The sequence below is a fragment of the Zalophus californianus genome, chromosome 12, assembly GCF_009762305.2.
Source record: "Zalophus californianus isolate mZalCal1 chromosome 12, mZalCal1.pri.v2, whole genome shotgun sequence".
Taxonomy (NCBI): Eukaryota; Metazoa; Chordata; class Mammalia; order Carnivora; family Otariidae; genus Zalophus; species Zalophus californianus.
The window spans coordinates 57,146,450-57,159,668 of record NC_045606.1 but is presented as its reverse complement, the minus strand read 5'-3'; the positions used below and the strand labels follow the sequence as shown (position 1 = coordinate 57,159,668).

The 13,219-nt window shown below is 46.4% G+C and overlaps 1 protein-coding gene across 1 annotated transcript in view; it reads right to left on the bottom strand.

Moving 5' to 3' along the window:
* SNX10 (sorting nexin 10) overlaps positions 1-9,372 on the bottom strand; it is a 66,814-nt gene extending 57,442 nt beyond the window's left edge. Inside the window, 1 exon segment of the mRNA XM_035723358.1 lies at positions 9,039-9,372. Coding sequence (XP_035579251.1) covers positions 9,039-9,166 — 128 coding nt within the window. The 5' untranslated portion in view covers positions 9,167-9,372.
* Between the last annotated feature and the right edge of the window lie 3,847 nt (positions 9,373-13,219).

Genomic DNA, 13,219 nt, shown 5'->3' with positions numbered 1-13,219 from the left:
AGGGATGAGTGAGTTTCCATGACATGATGGCAGTGACTCATCTGGGGATGGGGTGGAGGATGGACTGACAGGGAGAGAAATTATAGGCTGGGGACCTCACCAGGGGGTTGCTAGGATGCTCTGGCCTGCGGGAGAGATCACGGACCCAAGGTGAGCAGCGGGGGGATGGAAAACTACTTGAAAGTAACAAGAAGCAGGACACAGAGGGTGTTGGGGGCAGTGAAACTATTCTATAGGCCACTAGAATAGTGGACACATGTCAGACCCTTGTCAAAACCCATAGGGTGTACAGCGCAGTGAGTGAACCTTGATGTAAAGTGTGCACTTTGGGGGATGATGGGGGAGGGAAGGCTGGCAGTACATAGCATCTCTCTGCGCTCTCCCCCACGTCTGCTGTGAACCTAAAACTGCTCTTAAAAAAAAAAAAAAAAAAGGAAAACAGTATGGAGTTCCTCAAAAAGTTGAAAATAGAGCTGCCCTACGACCCAGCAATTGCACTACTGAGTATTTACCCCAAAGATACAAAGGGTGATACAAAGGGTATAGCGGTCTGAAGGGGTACGTGCACCCTGATGTTTATAGCAGCAATGTCCACAATAGCCAAACTATGGAAAGAGCCAAGATGTCCATCGACAGATGAATGCATAAAGAAGATGTGGTATATATATATATATATATATATATATATATATATACACACACACACACACACACACACACACACACACACACACACACACTGGAATATTCTGCAGCCATCAAAAGGAATGAAATCTTGCCATTTGCAACGACATGGATGGAACTGGAGGGTATTATGCTGAGCGAAATAAGTCAATCAGAGAAAGACATGTATCATATGACCTCACTGATATGAGGAATTCTTAATCTCAGGAAACAAACTGAGGGTTGCTGGAGTGGGGGGGGTGGAAGGGATGGGGTGGCTGGGTGATAGACATTGGGGAGGGTATGTGCTATGGTGAGCGCTGTGAATTGTGCAAGACTGTTGAATCACAGAAACAAATAATACATTATATGTTAAAAAAAAAGATAGTAGGAAGGGAAAAATGAAGGGGGGAAATCGGAGGGGGAGACGAACCATGAGAGACTATGGACTCTGAGAAACAAACTGAGGGTTCTAGAGGGGAGGGGGATGGGGGGGTGGGTTAGCCTGGTGATGGGTATTAAAGAGGGCACGTTCTGCGTGGAGCACTGGGTGTTATGCACAAACAATGAATCATGGAACACTACATCACAAACTAATGATGTAATGTATGGTGATTAACATAACATAATAAAATTTAAAAATGTAAAATAAAAAAAGTCTACTTAAAAATACGTACATAATGAGAAAAACTTGGACAAGAGCATGATGGGGAAAAGGGAGTCAAGGATGACTCAGCAGGCAGGTGACTGGAAAAAGACTGGTCACCGGCAGAAAGCAGTTGGAAAGGGGACGCCTGTTTTCAGAGCTGAGCGAGAAAGATGAGGTCAGGTGGGAACATGCTGAGACGATGTAGGATATCCACACAAAACCACCTTCAGGCACTTGGAGAACAGTTGGGACTGAGAGAAGAACAGGGGACGGGTAGGCAAATTCGAGACAAAAGTGAGCATTACATGTTCCTCTTCCAAACCGAGTGACAGATTCCCTTTCAGAAAGGAAAAGCATTGCAACACACTGGAAATAACAAGCGTCCCACCGAGCTGGCCGCCTCTGTCACAAAGAAGTGCTACTTAGGTTTGTTCATTTGTGAGAAACTTGGTTGCTTTTGAGAAGAGCGACATCGGGAATTGTGATCTACTGGTCAAGTTCAAATCTGCCCGAAGTTACATCAGTCCAGATATGAAGGACTGGCAAGTAAGGTGAGGGCCAACCGAAAAGGGAGATTTTACCTTTGATTCCCCCTAAGAGGAGCCGGAAGGCCCAGCGAACCGGAAAGCAGAGAAGCTGTCCAGCACCAAGCAGCCTGGCTGTGAATTTCCACTCTGCCCTTTGCCAAAGGACAGTATTTAACCTTTTTGTGCCTCAGTTTCCTCACCTGTAAAAAGGGGGACACCTGCCTACTTTGTGGATCTGTTGCAAAGAGCAAACGTGGAGGTGTGTGCCTAGGGCTTGCTGTGTCAGCCACTGTCACTGTTCACTACCAGCCATCCTAGATTTTTCCAAGACCTTGGAGGTAAAAATGCTGAGGTCTCTTCCTCGGGATCACAGAGCACTTGCTCCTTTAAAAAAAAAATGTCCTCTTCAAGTATCTGTTTTGTCAGATGGAATAGTAGTATTTTCAGAAGCAGAAAATTTTAGATCTCTATGCTCTGAAACTCTTGGCCATTGCCTGCAGCAAATCATTCCCCCAGGGATGTCCAACGCCTGACCTTGATCCAAGACGGTGAAGATAAGCCAGATAGAAAGTTCTTTTTAAAGTGGGTGAAATACCCTTAATAAGTGAAAAAAAATCTCTTATGATTTATAAATAATAAACATAAATGAATCTTGAATGAATGAATGAATAAAGTAAGTAAGAAAGTAAATAAGTAAGTAAAATACCAAAGTTATTATTCCTTAAATTATTTGCCAAAGCGCTGACTGTAATCCAAGGGCGTTTGACACGTGTTTGTTTACAGACTTGGTTTAGCAAAGTTCTCAAAACAGAGGTCACAGTTTTTCAAGGTTTCTCAGCTGTCAGGGAAATGAGCTGACTAGAAAAAACCAGCATCCGGTCTGCACCTTCTTGTAAATCACTGCACTGATTACCTGGCATAGGAATTTTCATGTGTGTTCAAGCAGAAGGAGGCCAGATTCTCGGGGTCTGTTCATCCATAGGTGGCTGATAAAAAGGTTCTGCCTCCTGCTCTGAGATACCAGAACCCAGAGCTATGATAATACCACCCCCCAACCCAGCTGGGAACCCAGAGCTGCTGCAAGGACAACTGTCTTCTCCCCTTTTTTCCTTTCTCTCCAGCTCTTCCAAATGCCACTTTACAATAAGGACAGCTGCTATGTCAGTAAGGGAAGAAAATTATCAGGTAATAGAAAACTCTTCTTTGCGTGTTTGTATTTCTAAGTCCTAAGGAGCACAGGTTCCTAACACACAAAGCGCCTACACTTTGAACTGTTTGGGTCTGTAAGTTTGAGGAAGGAACTGGGGAGTAGCCATAGTCATAGAGGGAAAAGCCTGCAGCTCAGACGAAAGTGAGGAGGGAGGGACAGGGCTCAGAGGCAGAGAGAGGGTAGGTCAGGAGCCGCACGGGCCGACTTCTCCCTAACCTAGGTAAGTCCACTGAATGGTAGCACAGATTCCTTCACCAGTATGTCAGGGCTGACACCAAGGTAAAACCGAGAGAGCAGGGGAGCCCTCTCCCACTCGCACCCTAGGGAATTAGCAGAAACCCTGGGAGGATCTGGAATTCCCCAGGCCATGGGCTTGTGGGTTCTCACCAAGGTTTATTAGTTCTCTAAGGAACAGGAGGACCCAGATGCCACCTGGCTTAAAAGAGAATGTGCCTTTCCTCCCCAAAACTAGTTAAACAGTCTGATTTTACTACCTAACATCAAAACACCACAGGAACGCATCCAAAAGCAAAGCATGAAGGGACATCCACCCCATTTCGCTTGCACTCCACAGGTTTCACCTGGCACCCAGGTTCTCTCAGTGAAAGGTGGTAAACTGGGACAGAACCAAACAAGCAGTAGTGGACAAGGTGGGTGTGCCTCTCCAGATGCACCCCCACTTCTTTGAAACCAGTCTCCAAAAGGTCAAGCTCGTATAGTGTGACCCCCACCCCAACCCTCTGCCATCCACCCCACACTCAGGGCCCTGCCACCGGTTTCGGCCATTTGCAGGGACCATCCAGTCCACACTGTGGGGCTGGCAAATCAAGGGGATGACAGGTTCCAATGTATGTTCTAAAAAAGATTACTCTGGGGGCGCCTGGGTGGCTCAGTCCGTTAAGCATCCAACTCTTGGATTCGGCTCAGGTCATGATCTCATGGTTCCTCCGGCTCCATGCTCAGCAGCAGTCTGCTTGGATATTCTCTCCCTCTGCCCCTTCCCTCGCTCTCTCTCTCTCTCAAATAAATAAATAAATAAATAAATCTTTAAAAAAAAAAAAGATTACTCTGGGGGCGCCTGGGTGGTTCAGTCCCTTAAGCGTCTGCCTTGGACTCAGGTCATGATCCCACAGTCCTGGGATAGAGCCCCACATAGGGCTCTCCTCTCAGTAGGAAGCCTGCTTCTCCCTCTCCCTCTGCCCCTCCCCCTGCTCGTGCTGTGTCTCTCTCCCTCTCAAATAAATAAAATCTTAAAAAAAAAAAAGATTACTCTGGCTGATATGGGAAATTGGATTGGAGGGGAGCAGAGTGGAACGAGAGATGGGGTCAGAAGCTGATTAAGGGGGAGCTGGGGCAGGGAGCAGAGCAGACAGATGGGAAAATCAGCCAAGACCTTGAGCTGGCTTGGGGGGGGTGGGATGGAGAAATGGCTCCAGGGTGCTAGCCTGGACAAACAGGCAGATGGCACTAATAATTTCTTCAGATGGGCAAGGGAGGAGGATGAGAGTGGGGAGCAGAGGAGGAATGACCAAGAAGTTAAAGAAGCTCCAGCTTCCGAGGCCACAGTCTACACAGACACCTCTGTGGTCCTGTACTGCATTTTGCATTCACAATGCTGTGTTCTTTTTCTTAAAGAGGGCCCCCAAATTGCCTAGGTGTTCGGCCCTACAAAACTGGGGAGGGAATGATCAATAGTGTTGGGCAAATTAATTAAAATGTCTGAGACACATCCAAGGAGTCAGATTCAATGTGAACTACATAATCCTGGAGCTCCCAAGAGAGCCAGACATCAGCATCCAGGAATTGATGGTTTGAAGTCACAGAAATGAATAAAACCGCTGGTCCAGTGTTTGTCATTGCACCTGGATCATGTGCGAATCAAGATACAGATTCCCAGGTCTTATTCCAGACCTACTGAATTAGACTATTTGGAAGAAAGGCGCAGAAATCTGCTTTAACAAGTTTCCCAGATAATTCGTACGCACAAAAACATCTCAGGAGAAAGCGTGGAGAAACAAAAGAGGACCCAGGATGGGCCGAGGAGCTACCAACTGGAGGGGTCAGTGGGGCAGTGGAAGAACATGCAAGGGAACAGATCACTGATCTGGTCATTAATAAAGTTAAACATTTTTATATACACATGTGAATTACCTACTAATAGCCTTTGCCCATATTTCTATTGTTTTTTTTTTCTATTGATTTCTAAGACTCCATTCCTGTTATATATTTTGCAACTATTTGCTTTACTAATTTGTCATCTGCCTTTCAACTTCATGACATCTTTTTTCTTACAGAAGTGTAATGTTTCATAAAGTTAAATCAATATTTTCCTTCATGGTTTCTGAGTTTTATTAAAGTTGGCAAACTCCAATAAATAAATAACTCCAAAGTTATTTTTAAAAGCCATCTATGTATATATTTTGATATCTATAATTTGGTTTTGACATTTAATCTTTACTCTAAATGGAATGTGTTTTTATGAATGGTGTGAGGCAACCGTCTCAACAGACTTTACTGAAGACTTTACCTTCAGTTCCCGTCTTCACAACAGAACCATTTCTGGACTCCCCATCCCTGGACCTACGGGATATATTTTGAAATCTGGCTGAACAATACATTTCAAAATGTATTGCCTATCAGTACACAGCTACTTCTCCAGGTAAACTTTATCAGTTTGTAAAAATTAAAGGAAGTTACAGGGCTGGCTTAAACTCATAAAGATCTCATGACGTTGGGGCGCCTAGGTGGCTCAGTCGTTAGGCGTCTGCCTTCGGCTCGGATCATCCCAGGGTCCTGGGATCGAGCCCTGTGAACCCTGCTTCTCCTTCCCCTAGTCCCCCTGCTTGTGTTCCCTCTCGCTGTCTCTCTCTCTCTCTGTCAAATAAATAAATAAAATATTTAAAAAAAAAAAAAAGATCTCATGACCTTTTAGTCTTGCTTAGTCATTGGAGCATCAGCCTTTGGCCAGGAGGTGGCCTTACTTCCTAGTGACACACACTACACAGAAATCTCAGACTTCATGGAATTTTGAATTTACAAACCTCTCAGCAAAAACGTTTTAACGCTACAATTCTGCCAAGAGGCCCGCATGGCCTCTTTGTGACTCAACCAATGCATGCTCTGAATCTCTCTCCATCTTCTCCTCAATTTTTATGCTCCTGGCTCATACCTTTACAGAGTTGCCGATGCCCATTCTGAATCACAGTAAAGTGGTTCAGTTAATAATGTGACATGCCAAAGGATGCTCTATTTTAAGAGGCACTTCCAGGAAGCTTTGCTGGCCTCAAACACTGTGGCAGCCTTATAGGAGAGGAGGGAGTCTTTTGGCATCTCATAATTTATTCACCTGGCACCACTTATTCCAAAGGGAGATAAGGGAATGTGATGGAAAGAAGAGGAGACCAGGGAACCTGAGTTTTAGCCCCCTTTCTACTTCTAATGAGCTGTGTAGTTCAGATTAAGTTATTCTGCCTCTCCACTGGGCCTCCGCTGCCTCATTTGTAAAATGAGATTATTGGAACAGAATGGGCATTTCTAACTTTGCTTTCCACCACAGGTGACCCTTTAAAAATCGGAAGTAAGCTATAGATTCTCTCCCCCAGAATAATGCACCTTTGCACATGAGTATAAAATCAGACATTTTCAGGGGGTTCACAGATCCCCTAAAGCCTATCTTTGTATTCCTAGGATCAAGATCACAGAGACCTACCACAAGCTATTAAAAATAACAGAGAATACAACAAATATACACAGAATCACAAAACCTTAAGCTAAGTTGAATCACTTGCAGAACTAAGAGCATCTCCCCTGCAGATCCTAGGAGTAGGGAGTAGTTATTTAGGGAAAAATAAATGAAAGTGCCAATAAGACTTGCCCTTGATTGAGGCCTGGCTCAGCCCTTTCCCTACATTCACAGGGGACTGGGTGAGACCTCCCATTCCAGAGCCAGGCTGCCCAGTTCAAGTCTTGGCTCCATCATCTACTGGTTGTCTGCCCTGGGCTCTGTGACAGTTTCTTCATCTATAACAAAAAAAGGAGGGTAAGGGAGTAGAAATAGTACCAATCTCAAGGACTGTTAATAATATACATAGGGTATTTGAAGCAGGGCCTGGCCTACAGTAAGCCCTAAATGATTATCAGCTACTCTAGAAAGGTGGAACACATTTACTGAGTGGTTAAAATTGTGAGCTGTGAAGTTTAGGGAAGTCTTAAATACCTTGATGCCTTAGTTTTCCCAGATGTAAATAGGATCTGCTTCATCAGTTTGTGGTGGGGATTAATGAGATTGTCACATAAAAACTCTCACAATGCCTACCACATAGTAAGAGCTCAATAAATGTCAGCTGTTGCTATTAACAATTCTGGGGGGAAGGATTATCACTACCTTTTTTTTTAATTTCCGAATAAAGGATAAGTTATCGTGCCCTGCTGATAGTACCTCAGCTAGCAAATGACTGTGTCAAGACTTCAACTGTGATGAGTCTGAAACCAGAATCTGTGAGCACTACCCTGTACTATCTCTTATTTGAACAGGGCTAAGAGAGCAGAAATGCTGACTCATACCTACTACCTTACCAAGAGAAAGAGGTGGGTGATAACAGTCTAAAATTTGGGGTATTCTCCATGGGGGTCAACCCGGACTTTGGCAAAAAGCCCCTCTTTGCCACTCTTAGAAATGAAAGACTACAGAGGCTGGAACCCTGTCTCTACCAGTTCTAAGCCTTTCACAAGCGGTTGCTAAACCACAGCAATGACACCGAAAGAGGAAAAAAGAAGCCATTTCCCATAATAGCTTAACTAACAAAGTGAACCCTTTAAAATGAAAGTAGAGACCCTAAGGCTGAAAAAAGATATCAAGAGTGCTCCAAAGCCACGTAAAAAACTGCGGTCTAGAACACAAACGAGAGTCTTTAATTAACACATTTTTATTTAGAAAAGAATGACAGTTTATATCTATTTTTTGGGATCTCAAGCTCCAGGAGGCCTTCCCCTAAGTAAAAGAAGAGGAAGTTCCCAGCACAACCCACAGTGGCGGAGAGAGAAGTGGAGTGCCAATCAAGAGACCCCTTGGTGAGGCGCAGGTCCCCACTCTTTCGACACCAATTTCCTCCCCATTGAAACGGTACAGTGGGCACTGAGAACTTGCGAAACGGGCCACCGGAAGAAACAGGATGATCAGTTCAATAGAAGTCGGTGCTAATCACGTTGCTTCACATCTTCATATACTGACTACTAAATGTATTTTGTGTACCTTTATCCAAAACATGCCCAGGGGTCGATCTTCAATCTACCATTGCTTAGAACAAAAGAGGCCTGAGGGATAGCCACCAAAGAGGCCTGAGGGATAGCCACCCCTGGAAGCGACGGCCCGAAGCGGCAGGAGCCCTCCCCCACGTAACTGGTACCCCGCTTCTGGGGCTGAGGTCGGTCCTCGCTGGCTCTCTCCCGCGTCCACCTCACCCCGCGGCGGCGCTCAGCCCCAGGGGAGGACCGCGAGGTCGCCATTCCAAGCCCGCCCCCCGCCCCGAGGATGGGAGTCAGAAGCCCCCTGGAATCTAGACCTGTTTCTGCTTCCATCTGGCTGAAGGGCTCCCCTCCCCGGGCCTTAGTTTCCCCGTCCTTAGAAGGAGATCACGTGAAAGCCTCGTTCCTGCTCTAAATTTCTAATTCCATCACTCTTACAAGTAAACGTGTCTCGCAGAAATAGACGCCCTTCCCCTCAAGCAGGACAGCTGCCTGCGTCCCCGTGACCATTCCCCTCAACAACCCGTGCAATCTCACAGAAGTATGATGCATCGGAACTGAAAAACAGGCTGTTGCTTTCCCGAGGCACCAAACCTGGTCATCATCATCATCAGTCAACATGGATTTTCTCTCGGGTCTCTTCCCTCGATCCCGCAATCCCACGAAAACCCCTGCCTACCCTTCCCAGTTTCTAAACTCAAAGCTACCCCTTTCATGGGTTAAAAAAAAAAAAAAAAATACCCACCCAAAGCCGGCCTGGTGTAAGGTGCCACACCACTTTTTCTGGCATCCAGGGTTCCACCTCCGCCCCACCCTCTCCCCGGGGTGTCTTTTTAGCCGTGAACCCCTGGATCGGGACGTAATACTCCCCATGCCCTCCCCTGGCAAACGGGCCGACCCCTTCTTCCTCCCCTGCACATCCCGGCTGGGAAGGTGGCAGCTCCCCGGCTTCAATCCCGGGAGACCCAAGCTCTTCCCAGCCCGCAGGCAGCGGCACCTGGGGGCAGCGGGCCCTCTGGAAAGAAAAGGGCAGCCCTCGGCCGCGGCCCCCACCCGGGCGGTGCGCGGGCAGGCCTCCCCGCAGGGCTCCTGTCACTTACGGACGGCTCCTCCGGGCAGGGCCAAGCCGGCGGGCTGGCAGGCGGCGGAGTTTGCTGACTCAAAGGCACGGCGGCGGCGGCGGCGAGCGCCCAAGAGCGCACCCGAGCGCAGCCCCGCGCGCCCCGCGCACGTAGCGGCCCCGCGCCCGCGCTCAGCGCCCGCAGACCTCGTGGGGCCGCCCGGCCTCCCGCTTCCGCCGCCCCGACCGCCGCCGCCGCCGCCGCCGCCGCCGCCGCCGCCTGCCGCCGCACCACCCAGTCCAGGTACGGCTCCGCGCCGCCCGCAAGCCCCGCCCCCCTGCCCGAGGAAGATGAGGCGCACCCTCGGCCCGCTGGGCTGCGGCGGGCAGTGCAGCCGCCGGGGGGCGCGGCGGAGCCCCGATTCCGCCTTCTGCGTCCGCCAAATCGGGAGGGAATACCGGCGCTTGCCGGCACACTAAAACTGAAGGTATGCAAGGGGCATCCTCTGGAATCACCACTTGAAAGCCACCTGCAGTTTGCTAATCCCGCCCCCTTAGTGAGGGGGAGGATTGATGAACCGGGAGAGAGATGGATAGATAACGTGACCAACAAGGAAGGTTGAATGTTAATGGTAGAATCTAGGTGGTGGACATATGGGGTGTTTACTGTAAAGGTCTTTCAACTTTGCTGTATATTTGAATTTTTTCGTAATAAAACTTCTAGGGAAAAGAAATGAGATCTGCCAAGGGGCCTGAATCAGGAAACCATTTCCCAAATGGCACGTTGGCCTGAGTGTGACCCACCTGTTTGCATGGAAAACCCCAAGAATCACTTAAACAGCTCCTGGATGCCTACGGGCCAGAATAATAACGTAGCCTTATACTTCATTTTTCAAGCACAAATTTTCCCATTAGACAGCCGGCTGCAGATTATCATTCAGGGCCATTCCAGGCCCATCTGAAAATGTGCCTATCTATCCTCCACACCTACTGACTTTGCCTAACAAAACTTCTAAATCTATAAAGTAGTGTCTTAACGTCTTGGGTGCTGAACGTGCAGCTCTGGATCTTGAAGCTCTGGTGTAAAAAAAAAAAAAAATTAACAGTAAATTTAAAGATCTTATTGGCTTTATTCACCGATACACGAATCTGGAGGCATCCCAACTAGCAGATAGAAAGCTCTGAGGAACTGTACAATATGGAAGAGTTTATAGGCAGAAGGAAGCAGGACAAGTTATAGGAACAAAAAGCGGGTTGGTTGCGGTCAGGTTATTTTCCTTTAGGGTTTAGCCGGGGCCTATCAGGCAGATTCCCTAGCCAGTGCGGACCAGGTTATTCCTGATTGACTGGTTTAAGATTCCATTTCTGGGAGACACTAAAACTAAGGAAGTCTCAGTTTGGTGATGTGGGGCTTAGCATAACTGACTCCATTTGGGGCCTGTTGTCTTGTTTTTAACATTGCTATTTAATTTCTAAAATCGCACGCAAGTCATATTACACAAGTAACTGTAAACATGATCGCTTTTGAAAATCAAATTAAAGTGTATTTTTTAAATTCTTGTTCCTTCGCTCCACAAAGAAAAGCATTGACTGGAAAACAAAATAAAGCGTATGTCTAAGATCCCAAGAGATTCTGGAAAATTAAAATCTTTCTGAATGTATTATTGTCAAAGCACAACCTTACAGCTGTAGACAGAGTAGCAAAAAACCTTTGGAGAGTCTATAGGAAGTCGTTTAAATATCTGTTAGAATTATGACCCTAACAGAGAGGAAGAATATGAAAAGAATTCAGAATAGAATGAAGCAATAATGGAGTATTTTAATCCACTCCATGGGTTTCGCAGCTGGATGGCGTTACAGGCTTGAAAATTGTAATGTGCAGCCTGAATCCAGGGAATGGAGCTAAGTGACCACCACCTTTTTAGGTTCTGACTTTGCTATACCATCGGTGGGCAGGTAAAAAACTAGGACTTTCTGGTGCTTAAGAAATCCTAGCCAGCTGAGAAAATCACCATAAAATTGCTTTTAAGAAGAGATTCTTTTAACTGCCAAATCCTGCCTGACAGTGGCTGCTGGTATCCAGTTAACTGAGTTTAAACCCTAGCTTTACCACCTTTCATTATATGATTTGGGGAAAATAACTTAAACTTTTGTGCCTCATTTTCCCATATGAAAAAGGATGGTAAGAGGGGCGCCTGAGTGGCTCAGTCGTTAAGCGTCTGCCTTCGACTCAGGTCATGATCCCAGGGTCCTGGGATCGAGCCCCGCATCGAGCCCCGCATCGAGCCCCGCATCGAGCCCCACATTGGGCTCCCTGCTCCGCGGGAAGCCTGCTTCTCCCTCTCCCAGTCCCCCTGCTTGTGTTCCCTCTCTCGCTGCCTCTGTCTGAAATAAACAAATGAAATCTTAAAAAGAAAAGAAAAAGTATAGTAAGAATAGCACCAGCCACCTAGGGTTGTTGTGGCCGTTAAGTGAAATAATCTAGGTATGGGGCGCCTCACTGGCCCAGTTAGTAGAGCATGTAACTCTTGGTCTTGGGGTCATGAGTTTGAGCCCCTTGTTGAGTGTAGAGATTGCTTTAGAAAAAAAGGTAAAATACTTCAAAAAAAATTTTTTTAATAATGCAGGTAAAGTTCTTGGAACTGTGCTGGGTAATAAATATATTTATTATTATAATTTTATTATAACTGTTATTATAATTTGAACCTCTTTTCTAATCTCTTCCATCTCCAACCTACCCTTAGTAGAAATATTAAGGAAAGCCACCTCCAGTACCCTAGCTCAAAAGAACACTGAGTTCTTCCTCCATCCCCTGGGAAGATTGCAAAATCCACAGGCAGTAAAAATGGACGTGGCCTGGACCCAGTGTTCAGAAATTATAACTAGCCGATACTATACAGAACATTACATCAAAAACTCTTTTTTTAAAAAAGACTTGATTTATTTATTTGAGAGAGAGCATAGATGGAGAAGCAGACTCCCCACTGGGCAGATCGAACTCGGGGTTCGATCCCAGGATCCCGGGATCATGACCTCAGCTGAAGGCAGATGCCTAACTGAGCCACCCGGGTGCCCACATTAAAAACCCATTATCTTTAAATTTACATAAATGGTCCTGCCTTCTTGAGAAACATTGTCATGGTAGATATAATGTACAGAAGATGGCTTTTCTCACTCATCAATAAGGGATATGAGCCAAAAACTTAAACAAAACTGCACATAATTTGGATTTTGACTTCTGATCTTACAATCATAATCTTTTTTGAATAGTATGAGGACAGATTAACATGAATAAAAATAACCACTCCTGACCATTACCGTAACATGTTTTTTTCAAAATACCTCTCTTACGCACCCCTGCCAAACAATGAATAAAGAAAACTTTTGAGCCTGATTACCTATTTGTAAGATAAAGGGATTTAGACTTCTCATCCATCTATCCACCACCCCGTCTTCCTTATTTTTGTTGGCGGACTACTTTCTCTCAGTTAAAGGCCACAATCCTACCAACTTAGGCACTGCCTTTGACCTGCTCCCTTCCCGAATCCACAGATCCAAGTCCCATGCATTTCACTGTGGTCAGATCTTGGTGTTTCCTCACCTTCAGCTTTTTATTCTCTTATCCAGCTCTCCGCTCTCTCAGAATCCTACAATAACCTCTTCACTGTGGTCCAAGTTAGTGGTTTTCAAATGTTTTTAGCAGGGCGCCTGGGTGGCTCAGTCGTTAAGCGTCTGCCTTCGGCTCAGGTCATGATCCCAGGGTCTTGGGATCGAGCCCCGCATCGGGCTCCCTGCTCCGCGGGAAGCCTGCTTCTCCCTCTCCCACTCCCCCTGCTTGTGTTCCCTTTCTCGCTGTCTCTCTCTCC